The 19,685-nt window shown below is 43.1% G+C and overlaps 1 protein-coding gene and 1 long non-coding RNA gene across 10 annotated transcripts in view; one reads left to right on the forward strand and one right to left on the reverse strand.

Annotated features, from left to right (window-relative positions):
• The window catches only part of greb1l (GREB1 like retinoic acid receptor coactivator), a 46,557-nt gene that overhangs the window by 24,711 nt on the left and 2,161 nt on the right, over positions 1 to 19,685 (forward strand). For 5 of the 9 annotated variants that reach the window (XM_086204004.1, XM_086204006.1, XM_086204008.1 and 2 more), the window contains 30 exons: positions 2,611 to 2,770; positions 3,175 to 3,348; positions 3,490 to 3,666; positions 3,828 to 4,220; positions 5,979 to 6,101; positions 6,847 to 6,984; positions 7,078 to 7,203; positions 7,999 to 8,136; positions 8,697 to 8,882; positions 8,985 to 9,281; positions 9,370 to 9,498; positions 9,770 to 9,904; positions 10,179 to 10,376; positions 10,527 to 10,707; positions 10,984 to 11,173; positions 11,523 to 11,659; positions 11,791 to 12,133; positions 12,616 to 12,731; positions 12,863 to 13,095; positions 13,301 to 13,857; positions 14,606 to 14,717; positions 14,816 to 14,962; positions 15,052 to 15,188; positions 15,286 to 15,447; positions 15,577 to 15,781; positions 16,888 to 17,050; positions 17,268 to 17,495; positions 17,570 to 17,711; positions 17,806 to 18,006; positions 19,072 to 19,210. In XM_086204004.1, the coding sequence (XP_086060130.1) occupies positions 2,614 to 2,770; positions 3,175 to 3,348; positions 3,490 to 3,666; positions 3,828 to 4,220; positions 5,979 to 6,101; positions 6,847 to 6,984; positions 7,078 to 7,203; positions 7,999 to 8,136; positions 8,697 to 8,882; positions 8,985 to 9,281; positions 9,370 to 9,498; positions 9,770 to 9,904; positions 10,179 to 10,376; positions 10,527 to 10,707; positions 10,984 to 11,173; positions 11,523 to 11,659; positions 11,791 to 12,133; positions 12,616 to 12,731; positions 12,863 to 13,095; positions 13,301 to 13,857; positions 14,606 to 14,717; positions 14,816 to 14,962; positions 15,052 to 15,188; positions 15,286 to 15,447; positions 15,577 to 15,781; positions 16,888 to 17,050; positions 17,268 to 17,495; positions 17,570 to 17,711; positions 17,806 to 18,006; positions 19,072 to 19,210 (5,764 nt within the window). In that variant the 5' untranslated portion in view covers positions 2,611 to 2,613. Of the gene's footprint in view, positions 1 to 2,610; positions 2,771 to 3,174; positions 3,349 to 3,489; positions 3,667 to 3,827; positions 4,221 to 5,978; positions 6,102 to 6,846; positions 6,985 to 7,077; positions 7,204 to 7,998; positions 8,137 to 8,696; positions 8,883 to 8,984; positions 9,282 to 9,369; positions 9,499 to 9,769; positions 9,905 to 10,175; positions 10,377 to 10,526; positions 10,708 to 10,983; positions 11,174 to 11,522; positions 11,660 to 11,790; positions 12,134 to 12,615; positions 12,732 to 12,862; positions 13,096 to 13,300; positions 13,858 to 14,605; positions 14,718 to 14,815; positions 14,963 to 15,051; positions 15,189 to 15,285; positions 15,448 to 15,576; positions 15,782 to 16,887; positions 17,051 to 17,267; positions 17,496 to 17,569; positions 17,712 to 17,805; positions 18,007 to 19,071; positions 19,211 to 19,685 lie in introns of all 9 variants that reach the window. The other 4 variants (XM_086204010.1, XM_086204011.1, XM_086204012.1 and 1 more) reach the window with 4 other exon arrangements.
• Positions 13,271 to 14,849, reverse strand: LOC147261796 (uncharacterized). Its single transcript, XR_015115865.1, has 3 exons — positions 14,627 to 14,849; positions 14,254 to 14,475; positions 13,271 to 13,632 (listed from the first exon to the last, which is right to left on the reverse strand). It is a non-coding gene; the product is annotated as an uncharacterized LOC147261796 (long non-coding RNA).

Here is a 19,685-nt window from a genome sequence, read left to right on the forward strand (position 1 = left end):
GAGAGGCAGTTATGAACTGACATCAATGCCTCTTCTTAGCCGTTAGTCTTTGAATATTAAACTGCCTGTGAGTTATGAAGTATGCGCACTATATTTGACCGTCCACCAGGCAGTCCAGCCGCCGCTTCACCTGAAGTACCCCCTGCCTGCTACTACAACTGACCTTAGCAACCGTTCGAGTCACACCTCAGAAACATCCATTAAGTGACCTCTGCCAGTCACGCTTTGTTTTAAGTTGTGCAGGTGATAAAAGGTCATTTTCCGTGTTCACCTCCAGCCTTTCCGAGGTTAATGACAGATCTGTCCACTGAGGCTTGAGGGTCGGCCAAAAAGGCCTCCAGAGCCTTCTTTGGCTTCACAATCAAACAGGCAGCGGCTCCTTAAAATCGCCCTCAGGCACTCATTTTCTTTCTCTTCCCTCTCTTTTTTTTAACCCCATCTGTCTTTGTTTCTCTGTGCAGCCACCTTCCTCCATCAGTTAAGCAAGAAATACTGTAGCTTGGTTCTGTTAAGCTGCTTATCTCTTTGACAGCACAATCAGGCACTGTTAATCTTGTCTTTTGTCTGGGCTGGTCAGATTCCTCCCCAGGAAGGTTGTTAGGTAAACACAGGGTCTGGAACCTGTCCAGGCGTGGACAAAATGAGAACTGGGTGGAGAAGAAGCTGCTCTAGGATGACTCCCACCCAGCCTAGTATTTACTAAATAAAAAGAAAAGGTGTCTGTGTCATTTTTGTATTCCAGTCATGGATAGGAAGAGAAGTTAGTTGAAATATAATTTTCATATGTTAAGAAATTGCTTTCAGCTCAGATTTATCATTTGGATTGTAAATGATAGCACAGCACAGTTTTTTTTTTACTTCACGCTTAAAAAGTTCAGTAAGGATGAAAGGAGCATCAGCGGATAATATCATCTCACATTTTTACAATAAAACTTGAAGCCTTGATTTTACATGGTTGTGTTTCTGCTCAAGCAGCTTTTAAATACACTGCTCACATGGTGTGTAGGGAGGGTGGATGTGCTCAAACGGCTGCTTTAGATCAGTTATTGCCCATTACCAGCAAGAAAGTGTAGTTTTTTTTGCTCTGCTTCTATGACAGGTAAAATACGGAAGCGTGACATAAGAATCTGCAGAGTGCTGCATTATTCTAAGCTGATCTGGATTGAAGCAATAAGACTGGGCCGGAAAGGAATGAGAAAACCTAGTGCACACCATGACGATGTAATGCGAGGGTTCAGTAGCATGATGTGCATGACCTGAATGAGGAGTCTGAGATTTTCCAGCTGAAGTGGACAATCTGGACCTCCACTTGGCTGCTTAAGTGTTCATTTACCACCATATTTGTCCACAATTCAATAGAAAGGCATTTATGCAGTTGTACCTTGTTAGGAAAACAGCCAAAACCTTCCTGGTTTCTTTTTCTACAGTCCTTCATTTCCACACATAGATTAACGAATCTTGTTTAATGGTGTCTTGTTAAAAAAATGATTGAGCAACACTTAATAGGGGGAGTTTGATTTGATTATTTCCATACATTTGGCGTGCATCTCATCTTCCACCCCCAGTCTTTGTCTCTCTTTATTTCACCCCCATGACTCTTTCTCTGGCTCTCCTCTTTGAGACCACATGCCCTCTGTTGCACTGCCAGCAAAGAGCCAGCCAACCAGGCAGGCCCACACAGCCGACCCCGACAGATGTCCCAGAGCGGACGCTGGTGTGGAGGGAGCAAGGAGGGGGATGAGTGACACGAGCCACAGAAGGAGCCACAAAAAACAGAAGAAAAAAAAAGCCTTTGGCCTTGAGATAGTGCAAGTGTGCATATGTGAATGTGTGTGTGTTATTATTGGCAGTTACTTCAAGCACTTTCAACACAATAGAATACCGTCCTTTGAAATACAACTATATCATGGATTTAATCTCAGGAAATGAGATACAAGACTGCTCAGTGCTTTTACCCAACAAGGTTATGTTTGCACCTTTAACTGTTAGCAGAATTATGCTAAAACTATCAAACTTATCTCGCTTAACTTGGTGGGGGCTGAAATACGGGGCCAGACATGAACTCATGATATTTTTGGGTGCATCAGACTCTCAAAACAAGCATCCATCGTGTCGTCGTGGAGGTCTGAGGCTTCCTGTTTCTGAAATGTTTCTTGTGCTTGAGGTATTGGTTGATTTAGATGACAACACAGAGCAGCTCGGCTGGTTCAGTCATGCTGGAGAGTTTTGTTTTTTATTCCTATCAAAGTGACTTCCAGTCCAAATTGAAAACATGAAGACTTAAGGCTTGAAAGTAACACATTTAGGATTTTGCAGAAAAGGCATCAATCTAAATGAAATCCTTTTAACAGACATTTTTTGAGCGATCATTAATCCAACAATCAAAGAATGTGCATTTGTGTATCTGATTTGAACGAAAGAGGCGGTTACCCATCTACGCTGACCTTTCAGGAATCCAGCTGTTCTTCCTGAAAACTGAACATCTGTCACTGTTTTTCCATCTGCAGAGCCTGACATTTTATGTTTAGACCTGATCAATGAACCAGGGTGAAGAGCACTATGACATGCATGTTTGGTCATCACGCTGCCCCTTTCTCTTTGTCCCCGTAGATAATGGGGAACTCGTATGCTGGGCAGCTGAAGTCTGCCCGATTTGAAGAGGCTCTCCATAACTCTATTGAGGCATCTCTACGATCTAGCGGTGGAGATCCACAGCCCATCTTTACGCAGCTCTACCTAGAGCCCGAGATGTATCCTGGCAACATGGAAGGTAGGATCCTCCAGGGAATCAGCAGAGAGAGGTTGGATTTCATAATAAAGATCATGACGGTAGGATAATTGGTACGAGGTTGTCTGATCTTGTTCTGATGGCTGCAGGAAGACGAAGTGATTTTTTTTACTTGATAGATTGATAGAAAACATTTGTAGATATTGTAATGATAAGATAATAATGATAGTACATTTATTCATCATGCACTTTTCCTTACTAACAAATCTTAAAGTGCTACAGTGTGCAAGAGGTGCAAAAGAACAACTAAAACCATAAAGCAGAGTTAAGATTAGATTAAACAAGGAGGCAACAATATAATAATGCTCATGTGAAAGTCTATTTAAAGAAAGACACTCATATCCAGTATTCAGTGGGAGTGAAAATCTGTCTCAATGTGTCTGTAGATGTGAAGTCTAAAGCTGACCTCCATGGTGGGGAGTTGCCAGGCCAGGAGTCACTGAACGGCCACTCGTCCAACGATCTGGAGGAGCTGGAGGAGGACGATGACTCAGACAGCAGCAGCCCACCTCTTCCCTACCTACAGGCCCCTGCCCCAGATGGCTGCTGCACACAAGATGGTAATCCCCCAAAATCCACCCACAGCTCTGTTGGAACAAAACAAAAACAAAAAATCATGAAATAACTTTAGAAAATAACTGTGGGCTGGACTTGCACAGCTGTTTCCTCCTCTGACTGTAAGCAAACGATTCCCTCTTCAGGGTTCTGTCAGGCTGGCAAGGACCTCCGTTTGGTCTCCATGGCACCAGAGCCCATCGAAGTCCCTGCAGGCTTCGAGCTGGTTGGAGCCAAGTCCCCCAGCATCCCTGAACACATCCTGGTGTGTGCTGTGGACCGCCGCTTTTTACCCGACGAGAATGGGAAAAATGCACTTTTAGGTCAGTCTGTTGCCATGGAGCTCAGAGAGACAGATAACTGTCATGTTATTGTACTGGTCAAATTGCAATATTTGAAGAGATTCATTTACTACTGATTTCTCGAGATTGACTGATGCATTATGGTAAATTAATGTAGTAATTTCATTTTTCTTTACTTCCAGGTTTTTCAGGAAACTGTGTGGGCTGTGGGGAAAAGGGATTCAGATACTTCACAGAGTTTTCTAACCACATAAACCTGAAGTTATCTACCCAGCCAAAGAAGCAGAAGCACTTAAAATACTACCTGGTGAAGAATTCTCAGGGTGCTCTGTGTAAAGGACCCCTCATCTGCTGGAAAGGTAATGCCCTTCTTTTTCTCGCAGCTTTTCATCATCATCGTCATCATTGTTTCATCCAACAACAATTGCTCGACTCACGGTTGTCGTTCTCAGACTGTAAAACCCGTCAGTTCTCCAGCTCTGCATCAACATCCAAACCCAGCTCGTCCTCCTCACTCAGCAGTAAAGAAAATGGAGGAACCAGTGGGCACAGCTCGTCTCCTTTTTCCCTCTCAGGTGAGCCACGACACAGCGTAGATGTCCGCAGGATCGGGTTGACGCTGACACGGAAGAAACAGGATCAAGATCAAATCAAAATGGAACATAAAAAATAAACTTTTTTTTTTAACACATTCTCATTAAACCAATAATCAAAACAGAGTATTTTATGTCTGGTGGGTTATGTGGACAGTTTTCTATTGTATCTTCTATTAGCCAGAACTGAAACACACTCACCTGTTGGTTTCCTGACAAAGAGGAAGTGATTGTTTCATCCCGTTGTATTCTGATGATGACGATCTAACAGATTCTGGATCTGTGTATTATTTTCAGCTGAGAAAAAAAAATCTCCTCAGTTATTTTTGAGTTCAAAGACTTGAAATGCAGTGAACCAGTTCTGTTATTGAGGTAGCAACCTCACCAAATCCTCTTGTGTACTTCACCAAAAACTTGTATGAGAAATATGTGAGCAAAACTGGAAAACTGGTTTTGTCTTTACAGAAATTGGCATAGGCTTCTGGTATCTGCTGCAGTAGTCAAAGATGGCTGTGTTTGGTTTTTTTATTAGCTTGACATCTTCCTATAAGTGCAAATGTTAACTCATATAGCAAATCACTGTCACTATCAACCTTTTCTTTGGTTCAGCTAGCCTGTTAGTGTATGTAAACAGACATCCACCTCTGCACATTCCTTAGATATGAACATGAAGGGTTATAACATTTACAATCACGACATTTAGGGATTTTGCAAGTTGCATTCAGTCTTGGCACAAATCTTTTGAGCTGACCAGGCCCGACAACAGTTTGTGTCTGTAATATTTAGAGCAATACATTTTCGAAGCATTATTCAACATCTCTTGTTTCTTTAAGCCTTTGTTGGTTATTTAAAGTAAAAAAAAAAAAAAAAAATGAAACCATTGTAAATCCAACCAACTGCTAAAATGCCACATTAGACAGATTCTGCTCTTCCTCAAGGAGATGTTGTTCTTCACTGACCTGTCACAACAAGAGCAACTGTTCCCTCTTTGATTGAAAAAGCTCCAGGGGCTTAGCGTATTGATTTGTTCTGAACCTAGAAGCTGCCTGTCAGCTGCAATCTCACACTTTCATGTGTTAAGCATCTGAGCTGCAGGACTTGTAATGGGTAAAGCCTTATATCTTCTCACTGCAACCCTCAGGTACATTCTGACCCCTAAGAGGTTGGTGATACTTTGACGGGAAGAGGGGAGGGCAGACATTGAAACATTCATATCCCCGTCACACATGATACCTTCCTGGGGAAAATTCTAGAACGTTTTTGAAATAGTCTGCATGTGTGATTGAGGCTTTAGCATGAGCAAATCAATGGCAGGAAAACAGCTCAGATAGTACCATCTATATTCACGTGTACAGTGCAGTGAATCAGCTGATTGTCAGGTGAGGCTGTGCATTACTAAACAGATGTAAACTATGTCAGATGAAAACTGAGAGCAGCAGACTACTGCTGCCTCCCTGAACTAACCTCTGCACTCAATCATAATACCATACTGCACTGTACCGTATATACCATCCCAGAACACATTGTGCAAGACCATTCAATACGATGCGATACAATATAGTCCTGCTTCCACTGAAATTTACCTTTTCATCCCTGGGCAGGTTCCAGAAAATGCATCTGCTGCTTTATCACTTTACAGCCTTTTTATTTGTGGAAGAAACTGTACACCATCAGTGCATGATAATCTCATAAGTGAACTCCTTAATGACTTCGAATGTCTACCTTGCGTTTTATCAACAGATTCTCCGCCCACCAGAACAACACAAGCGTCCTCTGTCTTCTTCGGCAGTCAGGACCACAGCAAAGACTGCAGTTTCATTAAACCTCCGGCCTCCACACCCGGAAACAAGACCCTGCCAATAGGTGAAGCTCTCTTTCAGTACTCTGGTATCATATTGTTGTTGTTTTTTTTTAAATCAGCTAATTAGTTTCATGAGTCCCCTCTGCTTCATCCTATACATGGTGCAAGAGACAGATATTTTAGTCCCACTCTCTCAGTCGCAGTAGCATCCAGGTGTTGAAGCTGATCAGCTATTACTTTTACGTGAGGGTTACCTAAATGGCCTTGCCCTTATACTGCAAAAGGTTGCCTAGCTACAGCTATAGCCTTTTTTGTAACATACTTCAGCACAAGGTTGATGGAACTGTGGCTGACCATAGAACCAAGATTAACCTCTTGCTATGCCCTGCTTAGTCACACACACATACACACACACACACACAAACACAAACTCTTGTGTACTTGTATTTACACACTGATCAATACTGAGGGAAGGAATGCTGTAATGACTTTGTAAGGTCTTGCTATCCATTATCCCCTTTACAAGGTTGTGATATTGACAAGAAAATTCTACACACACCAATCAATGTTGTTGTGTATTGCATACACAGTGAATATGAGACTGGGAAATGTCCAGTCAGTTCATTGGCAAATAGACGTTCATGTATAGAAAATCAATATGGCAAACTACTGACTCACTGTATGTCTTGCTGAGCCTCTGCAGACAGTTCAAGTTGGGAAAATATCTTTATATTTTTGTATGCTTGGTCATAATCACTCATAGATGATATCATCTATGTGCGTTCATGTGTTTGCGTGTGTGTCCAGTACCCACAGCTCTTAGGGTGAACGGGCCAACTAATAGCCTGGGTGTGGATGGACGTCCTCCCTTACTGAGCCCCACCCAGGTCCCCTTAGGCCCTCAAGGTCAGAGCTATCGCACCGGTGACTTAGGAGACAGTCCAGGTGAAGTTCCCTCTTCTCTTGAACACATGATCAAGTATTTTAATTCAAGAGATTTTACTTTAATAGTTGTTTTTCTCTCTCTCTTATGTTCAGTGTCCTCTGCCATGAACTCTGGTCCTCCGAAGAAGCGACATCGCAGCTGGCATCCTAGTTCTCTGGTGCCTGTCCCACCGACAGCCGTCCCCGTGCCAGCTATCCGACCAATAGTTATTTCTCCAGGTAGGTACCTGAACATCATCAGAGTGGTTGGAATTCATTCTGCATGGATCTTGAATTCATCACCTTTATAGATCATTTTACTGTGCACAAATGTGAAGGACATAAAATAGGACATTAATAAACACCACCCAACCTGACATTCTCTGGTTATTAGGGATGATTCAGTTTGGGTTTCCATGGAGATAGACCTGGAGAGGTTGTTAAAGAAATGATTGAAAACAAATTGTATGACTGAAAAGGAGTTTCAGGGACTTTAATTTTTTTGTGGTAATAAAAGAGGAAAATCTATCAGACACTGACCTCATTTTCCACCACGCTGGATATACTTTCATGTTTCAGGACGAATGCAGATCCACTCTGGTTTGTTTTGTGATGGGAGAACAGGTCACATGTCTCAGGTTGTAGTGAGACCGGGCAGGGTGGACAGCATCAGGTGGCGTCTCGTAGACTCAACAATTGAGGTCTCTGTATCATGCGTCCTCAAGCTGCATCAGTGGAAAAAGCTCTCTTTCCTACATGTGTCTGGATTTTTGAGTCTCCATCTGCCTCTGCTTTCTCGTGAGAAGACTGCACCCATTAGAATTTACTTTTATTTAAAGGTTTCTCTCTGATGAGACTGAAAGTTAGTTGATGTGAAAAAGTTCATCAAAGCTAGATGTGTTCAAAACTCATTGCTGCTGGTTTTATATATGCACCCTCGTCCTGTTTCAGTTTATTTGCTTGGTAAATTAAACCGCAGTTGAGCTGTGTTAGCTGATCCCACTCTTGACATGTCATTCCTTCACGTATGACCAGGCTCTGTATTAGGAGTGTCCCCTCCTCAGCCACCGGTGGCGGGTGTCATTCAACCCCAACCTGTCACCGCTGGGGAGACGGTCATCGTCCCTGACAACCTGCTCAACTCCTCTGGAGTTCGCCCTGTCATCCTCATCGGTACTACATCCTCTCACTGACATGTTTTGAATCACTTTCAATATGATATTAATAACAACAAGAATTTATTCTTCTTGCTGGCCTCTGATTCTGTCTGTGCATAAAGTAGGAGAACGAAAATTCAAGTTTTTAGTAGAAAAACAAAAATGTCATTTCAGGGGATTGCTAATGTAAAAAGTAGAGTTGAGTTGGTTTATCATTTCTTTCTTGGAATATTGTAAAATCTACATTTTATTGATAATACAACTATTAGATATGATAAATAGCTTTAGTTATAAGGCACTTTTCTCAAAACTACACTGGACTTAAGACAACAACATATAAAAAGAAGCAGAATAGGATAAAAGATTAAAAAAGGAATGTATTTATAGCGTCAAATAATAAAAGCACACATACGCTTCCAAAAGCCTGCAAAACAGAATGTTTTTAAAAAGAGATGCACTCACAATAACATTCTTAGCTCTGCAAAACATTTGTTAAGTCAAACGTCAAGTTGCTGTAACTTGTTGTGTCATCGTCCGCGTGTTTCAGTAGTATCTCACCTCGGCCTGTCTTTTCAGGGCATGGCACTTTACCTTACTTCTATGGAAACGTCGGGGATGTTGTAGTGAGCCCCCTGCTGGTCAGTTGCTATAAGAACAGCCAGCTGACAGAGAAAACCTTAGAGACTTTGGGCCTCAACACCAGCCAGCTGCTCAGCGTGGAGACCATGATTCTGCTCACTTTGCAGTATCTTGCACGTTTAGGTAAGCAGCAGTGTTAACAAATATCTACCGTTTGTGACAATGTTCTTCAAATTCCTCGCTGAGAGGATAACTTTGAGTTTATATTCTAATTTGTTCTTGCAGGCTCAGAGCAGATTCCTCTGAGGGAGGAACTAGAACAGATTGTTTTGAAAGCCATGCTGTGCTGCCCCAGAGGTCCTGCCATCTCAGCAGCCCAACTGCCCTGGTTGGCTCGGCTGGAAGCCAGCGTCTCAGGGGGCAACGTGCAGGTGGTGGTTACTCATAACTCTTTAGGAGAAGGCATCTCTGAATCACTGCGTTCTCTCTGCGAGGGTCCTCACCAGCAGTCCCTTCCTACCTATTTGGTCATCATATGCGCCTCTAAAATTAGCGGCAACGAGTTCTGCGTGCTGGTATTAGGTGTGTCCATTAAACCTGATCATTTTAACCATGTTGTGTCATGAAAAAAATGCCTACACTATAGTGTAAATGTGCATTTTGCATGCAGGAAAGTACCAAGCCCGGGCATTAGCTGAGGGGATGCTCACAACCAATGAGTTCCTGAAGGAAATCAGCTACGAGCTCATCACAGGGAAAGTCAGTGTCCTGGCGTCTCACTTCAAAACCACATCGCTAGGTAAGCTCTGGGCCCTTTCAGTTCTTATTTTATGAAGAAAAAAATAATCAAGGATGTCTTAATTTGCAAAAAATTATATGTCAGCACTCTTTTTTAAAATTTGCCTTCATGTTAAGTGAGGATGTAGTTGTAGTTGCAAATACAAGTTGAACTTAAAAGACCAAATTCGAGCCAACTGACATTTGTGTTCATGATGTCAGTACACTGGCACACATCTGCTGTTGGTAGCTGTGTGTCTCTGTGTGATCATGATGACTTGGTTGGGTTTTAGGGGACAATCTGGACAAGCAGCTGGTGCGATATCAGCGCCGGCGGAAGGGCCAGGTCATCCAGCCCTTCCAAGGCGATGTCAATGACCACATCCACTCGCAGGAGCCTGCCAGCATGTCACCGCCCACAGACAGAGGTTAGACTACACCTCCGCCATGCTCGCTGTGCAAACAAAACTGTCTGACATCCATGTCACAGGGCTGGTTGTGTTTTGTTTTGTTTTTAAATAAATGACACATAAAAAAATGAAAAACATCTCAAATGTGTCAGGATTAGCATTGTACTGGTGATTTAACTAAACCCACACTTACAGAGCAATATTACTCGAGGCTAATTGTAATTAAATTTTATCTTTACACTGAAACTGACTTGTTTTTTGTTTTTTTTTGTTCCTTGGTTTCCTGTAGCAGAGCTGTTAAGTAAGGTTTTCCAGATCTATCCCACCCAGCTGACTGTGGCTCGCAGCCTCCTCTCGCAAGTCTGCTCGATCGCCGACTCAGGGACACACAACCTCGACTTGGGACGCTTTTGCAAAGTGGACTTTCTTGTTCTGGTCCCACCCTCCCACATCCTGGTACACCAGACGGCACAGCGCATACGACAATCAGGTGTGTGCACTGAAGTATAATATGTCTGCATAGTTTAAAATGTTTTTGTTGCTTTACTTAAAATTGTAAAAATCTTCATGTTTTATTTTTGGTTATGCTGAGTCTAAACTATTGAATGACATGACATCAACATTCCTCTGTTTTGACCAGGAGTCCTTGTGGATCTGGGTATAGAGGAAGCCACCTTGGCTCAGCAGAAACCAGACAAATATGTGGTGCGTTTGGACGGTGATGTTCATGCAAAGATGGAGGCCTTCATGAGGAAAGTCAAACAGAACCCTTACACACTGTTTGTCCTCATCCATGACAACTCACACGTTGACCTCACAAGGTGAGACACCGGCAACACACATTTGCTCTGTTAATAATCTGTAGTGGTGTTATGGCGTCAGATCTGGCCTTGGCCTTATTATATGCTGATTAAAAAATAGAGACAGGAAGGAAGGCTGCAAGTGAAAACATATACAATGGAACATCAGTAACCTTGAATTTTGGATGAATGTCGGCCAAATAATAGACCCTTGCTTTTTCTCTGATCAAATCAAGCATGGTCAAGTCCCTAAACCTACACCCTTTACTAACTTCAATTGTCATGCCTCCTCTGTAGTGCTCTGTCAGGCTCAGTGTGCCACGGGGAGCTGCAGGGTTTAGCTGACCGCGTGGTGAACTGCCAGGAAGTCTTAGATGCCATGAACCTGCTGGTCCTGCAGGTCAGCTGCTTCCCTTACACGCTGCAGACTCACCAGTCCCGCATCAGCATCCACAATGAGGTTCACTGGCCATCTGGTGAAAGTCTGGTGAGTGTTCTTTTAAGAAACACAGTAGATTTTGGAGGTTTACTAGTAATTATTTAACAGTAAACGTTGCAGTAAGTGTGTTGTATTTTGTTATTCAAGTCTCCTTGTGGTGCCTTTTGTGGTTGAGCTGCTCCACCTGGTGGACTTAAACTGTGCTTACAATAATGATTGGCAGATCATAGCCAACCATAATTATGAGCAGTGAAGCAAGACCCATATAGCTATCAAAATGATAAAGAAGCTCAGGGTCTCAACACTAATAACAATGCAGTAGCAGTGGTGTGAAATTCTGTTTTAAAGTGTAGATATTTGGGATAATGTGCTGTTGATGTTGCATAATTTTCTCCAGCAGGGGGAGAACTCTTCTAATGAGTTGGTCTACTTCGGCCTGGGGGACTACAGCAGCTCCCTTCAGTGGGGTGTGGCCAGTCCTATTCTGCGTTGTGACGATGCCTTTGAGAAGATGGTCCACACTCTGCTACAGAGGTGGATTCAAGACTTTTATAATCATTAAGAGATTTAGTAGTGTAGAACAAGCGCTTTAGATACTGCCATGAAGAGACGCCTCAGCTGAGAGTGATGTAACTGAAACTAACAAACTTTTATTTCTGATCCAGGCACCCCCACCTACACAGTATGGTGATCCGCAGCTACCTGCTGATTCAGCAGTACACTGAGGCCATGATGGCCCTGACCTCTTCCCCCTCCCTTAGAGACCACATAACCCCAGAGACCCTGGCCATGGTAGAGGACTTGATCAATGCTCCCAGCAGAGAGGGCTCTCAGGGCCGGGGCCACATGCTGCTGGTCCGTGTCCCCTCGCTGCAGCTGGCCATGCTGGCCCGTGAGAGACTGGAGGATGTGAGGGACAAGCTGGGGCTCCAGTTATGCTTTGCAGTGCTGCTGGGAAGCCCCGCCTCTGAACTCAACCTGCCTAGAAACTTCACCAGTCGCCTCAGGGTGAGGATGAAACCATACACTTGAAGAATTTCCTTTACCATCTTAAAGGCACAAATATTACAGCATATGTTAGAGAAATCAGAAGTCCATCATTTTAGCAATGTCATTGTTTACAGTATATTGTTCTACTGAAGAGAAATATTGGTGTGTTTGCTTTATTTTCAGTATTGACACATTTTTCTCAGAATTTCCTTTTCTGAGAATAGCTAGTTTATCTCTTGAAAATGTTTTCTCCATGAGAGAAACAGAAACACCCTCGCACAGAGCAAAATGATCCTTCAGGCTCTTTTTGGTATGACTCATTTTTTGACCCTTCAAAAAATGACAAATCAAATGAACTTACAAACTAATTTTAGACCTAATGCTGTTCTCATCATTTCCACAGTAAGTGGGAGATATTTTTACCATCCAAACATGCAGTGCTAAGTTAACTATAATATATCCGTGAAGCAGAGAGATGTGTGGTTGTGTTTCGTTTGCAGGCGTGGCGAGGCTGTGAGAACGAAGACTGGGTGCCGCACACTTACGAGGATTTGGAAGGACTCCCCTGCATCGTCATCCTTACAGGGAAAGACCCGCTGGGAGAGACCTTCCCAAGGTAATCTCTTGTAACCCTGCTGATTGTTTTCTTGGGGAATTATCCATGATTGAGTTTAGCACATCTATAATTCTCCTCAGTGTAGCTTTGCCTTCTGCATTCACACAGATTTCTCTTTTTACCTTTTCTAGGTCTCTGAAGTACAGCGATCTGCGTCTAATTGACTCAAGCTATTTAACACGTACGGCTTTGGAGCAGGAGGTCGGTCTGGCTTGCACCTACGTGTCCATGGGTGTGGTTCAGGAGCCCAAGAAGGTCACGCCCCCTCGGGAATCAGACGGTGAAAAGGCCACCACCAGCTTCAATGAAGGAGATGAACTAGAACGACCTCAGAGCAACGGCAGCGCAGCAACGAGAACCTCCGGTAGGTCCCTGTCCCTCACGGAGAAAATAAGTCTTCTTTGAGTCTGCAAATAGCGTTTTCATTACATGCAACTGTGAAATGTGCTAGTTTTACCACACAAAGAGCAAAAGACTCTGACATCATAGCTATTAAAAGTGATAAAGCATACAAAGCTATTGCATGTGTGTTGCTGTATTTGTTTTTAATTTTTCACATTTGTCCTCAGGGTCCTTGGGAGAGAACGGTGTCAGCTCATCTGATGTTGCAGACTTCTTCCAAAAGCCCTCCATCTCTACCAGCCCACCCGAAGGAGCCCTCACCTCAGATGTGGGCGTATCAACACAAGGATTTAAGCAGGAGTGTGATTCCCTAGGAAGCCAACTTCCTTCCAAATCCTCCCAGGCGCCTCCATCCCTTTACTCCAGTTCCTCCTCTTCCTCCCCTTCTCCGTCCTCCTCCTGTGCTCAGAAACCCAGCCAGTCCACGCAGTGCAGTCGATATGTAAAACCTGCCAGAGTGTCACCGCGGACGGTCATCATGTCACGAGCGGCATACAACCTGTTGGCAGGAGAATCGGGGAGTCAGCTGAGCTCCTTTTCCCTGCTACCTCATGCAGACGTGGCCTGGAGCAGCCCGCTGAGGCCGCTCATCACTCATAACCTGCTGAGTGAGGAGCAGAGCGTGTACTACCGCCAGTGGACCGTCACCAGGCAGCATCACGCCGATTATGAAGCTTCGCCTGTGCCACATCCACGGCGCCTCCTTCTGAGTGGACCCCCACAGGTAACAAAACACAAGTCTTGTGGATTATTGTTTTCTATTTTAACAGAGAAAGATCAAATCTACCCACCACAATTGATTTGAGAAAGAAAATCACATCATATCAAACTTACTGTAGAGCTCCGTTGAGAAAATGTATATTTTAATAGTTTTTTCTCATCATTTTGGGTAAAGACATGACAAACATCATGATGTATTTACTTTGGCATTATTCTGATGCCATCCATCCATCCATCCATCCATTTTCTTCCACTTATCCTGTTAAGGGTTGCGGGGGGGCTGGAGCCTATCCTAGCAGCTTTCAGGCGAGAGGCAGGGTTCACCCTGGACAGGTCACCAGTCCATCACAGGGCCAACACATAGAGACAGACAACCATTCACACTCACAGTCACACCTACGGTCAATTTAGAGTATCAATCAGCCTCGTCCCCTCTTGATGTCTTTGGACTGTGGGAGGAAGCCGGAGCACCAGAGAGAACCCACACAGGAACAGGGAGAACATGGAGACTCCACACAGAAAGATCCCTTGCCTGAGCTGGGACTCGAACCCGGAACCTTCTTGCTGTGAGGCGATAGTGCTGACCACTGCTCCACTGTGCCGCTTTACTCTGATGCATGTTCTGCAATTAAATCACTGTATGAATGAATTTATGTGCTGAAATTAGATTTATTTCTATAATAGACACAGTTAGCAGTGTATATATAGATGACATTTGTAGAATAACAGGATTTATTTATGACTTTTGCTAGGTGGGAAAAACAGGTGCTTACCTCCAGTTTCTACGTATCCTGTTTCGGATGCTCATCAGACTGTTGGAGGTGGACGTTTATGATGAGGACGAGGAGGAGGACGGAGAGGAAGGTATATTAAAGAATAATTTATTTGTAGTCAGTTAAATGGACAGGAACAGAATGTCAAGTGGCCTTTTTTAAAATTAATTCTCCACCCATAATCTGCAGAAACACGCGAGGTTATAACTCCTGTATATACCCAGTGGCCTGACATCGAAGAGATTCGCAAGCTGCCCTTTGACCCCTACCCCAGAGACTCTAAGTTCAGGAATGCCAGCCCTGTTTACTCTGACAAGATGCCAAAGGGTCTGAAGGGTAAAACACACGTGAATTGCACATCTGAATCTGCTATTGCACACACAATGGTCATGTAATATTGTTGTAACAATGTTTTGTGTCTTCAGATTTTAAACAAGCAGAAAGCCAAACAGCAGCCACACAAGAGACCAAGTCCATACGCCTCACTAGGTTCGCTGCTCACAACGCCTTTCACCACTGTGAGCAGTGTCACCACTATTGTGAAGCAAGCCCCGATGCAGAGGTTGGAGACCTCAAGACTTGTACTTGCTGATATATAGCCTAGCCTGTCAAAATGGAGGCGTAATGGTTAGTAATTTATGTGCATATGTGTGTTATAGCTGTCAGAGTGCACCTTCCACACGTTCACCTTCTGCTCTTCTATGCTGGGAGAGGAGGTCCAGCTCCAGTTTGTCATTCCCAAAGCTAAGGAGCAGCACTTTGTCTTCAGTCAGCAGGGCAGCCACCTGGAGAGCATGCGTCTGCCTCTGGTCTCCTCCAAGGTTCATTTACTGCTATAAATCTGTGTTCAGCTAGCTCCTCTCTTCCTGCAACACTTCGCAACTTAATCACAATTCTGTGATCACCTGTTTTGTTTTGTTTTGTTTTTTTATTCCACCCTCTGTCTCCAGGATCCAGATCTGTTGAAGAGTCCAATCTTCACCCCAACAACAGGACGCCAAGAGCACGGCCTGCTCAACATTTATCATGCCACGGAAGGCGCCACTCATCTGCACATACTGGTTGTCAAGCAATTTGAGATGCAGCACTACAGGAAGTACTGGCCCAACCACATTCTGCTTGTTCTACCAGCTATGTTCAACAATTCTGGAGTTGGTGAGTAATTAATATGAAGTACACACAAATTTGTTCTTACACACCGTTTTAAGCCTCAATTTAGTCCTACGGACAGGAAGCAAAGCCTGATGGCTATTTGTAATTGTCAATCACCCAGGCGTGCAAATGTTACCAGATGTCCGCATGTTTGAAGCAAGGAGTTACAAGTAGCCATCGGGCTTCCCTGTAAGACTAAATTTAGGCTCTATAACAGTGGGAAAGTGCACATTTCATGTACAAGGCCAATTATTTGTTCGATGAGTGGAATCATCCTCCAGCATATCTGACAGAAAAAGTCCAATACCATAGGATTTTAATGTATTTTTATTTATTTACTTTTAATGAAGCTTTTTTTAGCCAAGCAGTCCCTCGCAAAAGCGAGGAAGACCTTGCCAAGACAATACATCAGTTGAAACTTAAGATAAATTTAAAAACACAGACTTCAAGGGCAACTATTCAAACATACGAAAGTAATGACTGCAACCTATCGAGAGCAGCTACAGTTTTCATTTATAATGGTTTTAGCATGCTTGTAAACTTTACCAAGGATACTAGCTTTTTTTTTTTTTCCCCCAGATGCGTTGACTGATTTTAAATAATAAACTACAATAAGGTTTGGTAAGCTCATACTTATCACTTTGCTGATAATGAGGTATTTATACAAGTCGCCATCCACTTGTAACATTTGTGAACAGTAGGTCAAAGTTCGTCCATTGGGAAAGAGTCAACACAAGTGAAAACATCGACAGCACAATAGTCCAGTAAGATCTACAGCCCTAGAGTAAAGTGTGTAACTGATCGAAATCAGTCTCAGACGAGATCTTTGACCCGTTCTCACCTGCCAGATTCTGTCCAGTATGGAACCGTCTGCACTTTGTACCGTGCATGCAAATACTGAAGTACCTCATAGTGACTATGACTAATGGCCTTTTTTAGGAGCTCACTCCTAAAAGTGTAATGCATGCACACACACTATGCAAATTTAATGCTGGGGTTCTAAATGTGATTGACTGCTTATTACCTCCAGCAGCACTGAGGGGCATCGTTTTAGACAGAGAGAGAGAGTGAATATTAAGAATTGACACAAGTGCTCCCGTCTGTTTAAGGTGCCTCCCGCTTCATGATAAAAGAGCTGTCATACCATAATCTGGAGCTAGAGAGAAACCGTTGGGAGGAGCAAGGCATCAAGAGACAAGATGTATGGCCTTTCATCGTCATGATGGACGACTCCTGCGTGCTATGGAATGCCCAACAGCCCGTAGACAGCAGGTAGTAATTTTTGGTGTTAGGTAGCTTTTGTAGGGAGAGGATTATATTTATTCGCAATAAAGAATACAGATAAACTGAAAAATTGAAGATTTTTAGATTTAGTGGCAAGTGTTAAACTTTTATTAGTCAGGAAAATTAACAAAAGATGCGCTCATGCCTGTCCTGTATTTTCCTCAAATTGTATCACTTGTGTGACATCTCATGCTGTTCCACTCAGTGAGACATCGGATGGAGGCTCCACCCCCGCCAACGTGTCTCTAAAAATGGTGCTGCAGCATATGGAGACCACGCCGAAGATCCCCCTCTACTCTATATGTGGTATGCGCAAATGGAGCAGTAGCCTGGCCCGCAAGTCTCCCGGCCAACCTTTCAGCCGATGTCACCTCCATGACTTTGTGATGCTCAACGTGGATCTGACTCAGAACGTTCAATATGACCTTAACAGGTTAGTAAGAAGAGGATTACATCAGTGATTATAAACTGAATGTTATCTTGATGGCTCTGACACATCTACTGCAGGTATAGTTACGAGGAGGTGGACTTCAATCTCCGAGTGAACAGCAGTGGGTTGCTGCTGTGTCGCTTTAACTACTTCAGCTTGATGAAGAAACACATTCCAGTTGGGGGAAACAAAGACTTCGTGGTCAAACCTAAACTCATGGTGGGTGTCTTCCTCCCACAATCAGTGCCCACTAAAATTCCTTCTCTTCTTTTCATTTCTCTCTGTATAAAATGCTGCTTTGTTCTCCCACCAGGAAATAGAAAACCCTGCGCCAATCAGCCCCTCCCAGTATGTGTGTGCCCCAGACAGCGAGCAGACCCTCCTGAATGCCCCGGCCCAGTTCCTGCTGGAAAGGTTCCTGCAGAGCTGCAGCCACAGACTCTTTCCCAAGGCGATTCAAAACAGACACAACCCAGTTCTGTCCATCGATAGTTACCTCAACATCAGCCCGGAGGTAAGACTCCCGGGGGGAAGAAAGTAACAGCAACATCTCATCAACTTTTTCTTATATAACTTTACAATTATAGATTTAAGCCAAGTCAGAGGTGTCATTGTATTAACAGCCAATTATTTTTCTTAAAACAGAGTTTTTCAACATTTTCAAACACACAAACACACTCGGAACCATGTTATAAAAAAAAAATCTGCCCAAATTAAACTCCCATCGTGTATCTAATAAGTATTTATATGCCACTGGAATTAAATACATTTGGTTAAAACAGGTTCCTTAACATCCTGTCATTGTGCAGAACGAATGTGATGAGTTCAGGTTTGGTTTTTATACAATGTACCGTTAAACAATGTACTACCATCACATGATCGCTACACAATCCCACCATAATACAAACGTCCACAATAAATAGAAAAATGAATGACAATACTAGAAGAAAGTTCTGAAAGAAAATACAAGTAACAATAGTAAAGTGACTGTTTATGGTGTTGCTAACAACAAACACAGAAGCCGACAAAACACAGACAGAAAAAATTTGCGCCACGCCACAGCAAAAATGTTAGCTTGTCAAACTGAGTGTGTCAAATTGATGACGTTTGAAAATGATTTTTTATCAATTAACTATTTTTATTTTAATTATAAACTTTGAGCTGATATTTCATTAGCATATTTAGTATTCCGCTTCTTATTCTACTTTATTCTACTAACCCTAAGTAAAAAATAAGGATCCCTGCAAAAAGTGAGCTTCAACTTAAAAGCATTTTGCTGCCCATTAGAGGGCGCTTGTGGGCCAACCATAGGCCCCAGCCCAATGCTTTAGAAACACTGACTTTGAGAACAAAGCTTCATCCAAGCATACATGGGTGCTAACAGTACATGTTTTTAATCACACAACATATGACTTGATAAGTGCTTTCTGCCGTATTGTTATTCCTGGAATCCTAACATATTTGCACTCAACACCATCTTCATATTTGCTTATGCTGTTGTTATGGAACATGCAACCTGCAAATTGATCATTTGATTTACTTTTAGCTGAATACGTAAAGTTTTTATCCGGTGTTGCAGATATCTGTGTGCTACATCAACTCTCGTCCACACTCCACCAACCTGAGCCATCAGGGCCTGGTGTTCAGTGGCCTGCTCCTTTATCTTTGTGACTCCTTCGTCGTCTCTGGACTCCTCAAGAAATTCCGCTTCCTCAAAGGTGAAACATCATTGTAGTTTTGTGTGTGTAGTTGACATATCATTGGTGCTGCATGCATTATAAGTTGGTGTAGCTATGTCTTCTTATGTCTTTCTCGTGATTACTTATGAAACTACATACAAGAATGAATCCATGCACTTATCACCAATGAGCTTATTAGCTTTCAGCACCTTGACAACTTTTGGGAAAGGCACTTATTGGCCACTCTCTGTAGAGGCAGTGTGCATTAGGAGGCTAAGACCCACATAGACTAGTTAGCTTAGCACAGTGAATGGTAGTGGATGGGTAGGTTAGCATTCCTCCAGAACAGATGGTAAATAGGAGTATCACTCAAAAGCTGGCAGGTTCTTTTCAATTTTACATCATCATTATTTACTAGTTGTGGTTTGAAGAAGAGGCTAGCAAAGCTTTTAGACCGATATTATACTTTGATAGCTATTTACTTGCTAACTTTTGACCCTGATCTGGTCCACAG

This window comes from Aulostomus chinensis, chromosome 5 (assembly GCF_037954235.1).
Source record: "Aulostomus chinensis isolate RoL2024-O1b breed Wild chromosome 5, RoL_Achi_v1.0, whole genome shotgun sequence".
NCBI lineage: Eukaryota > Metazoa > Chordata > Actinopteri > Syngnathiformes > Aulostomidae > Aulostomus > Aulostomus chinensis.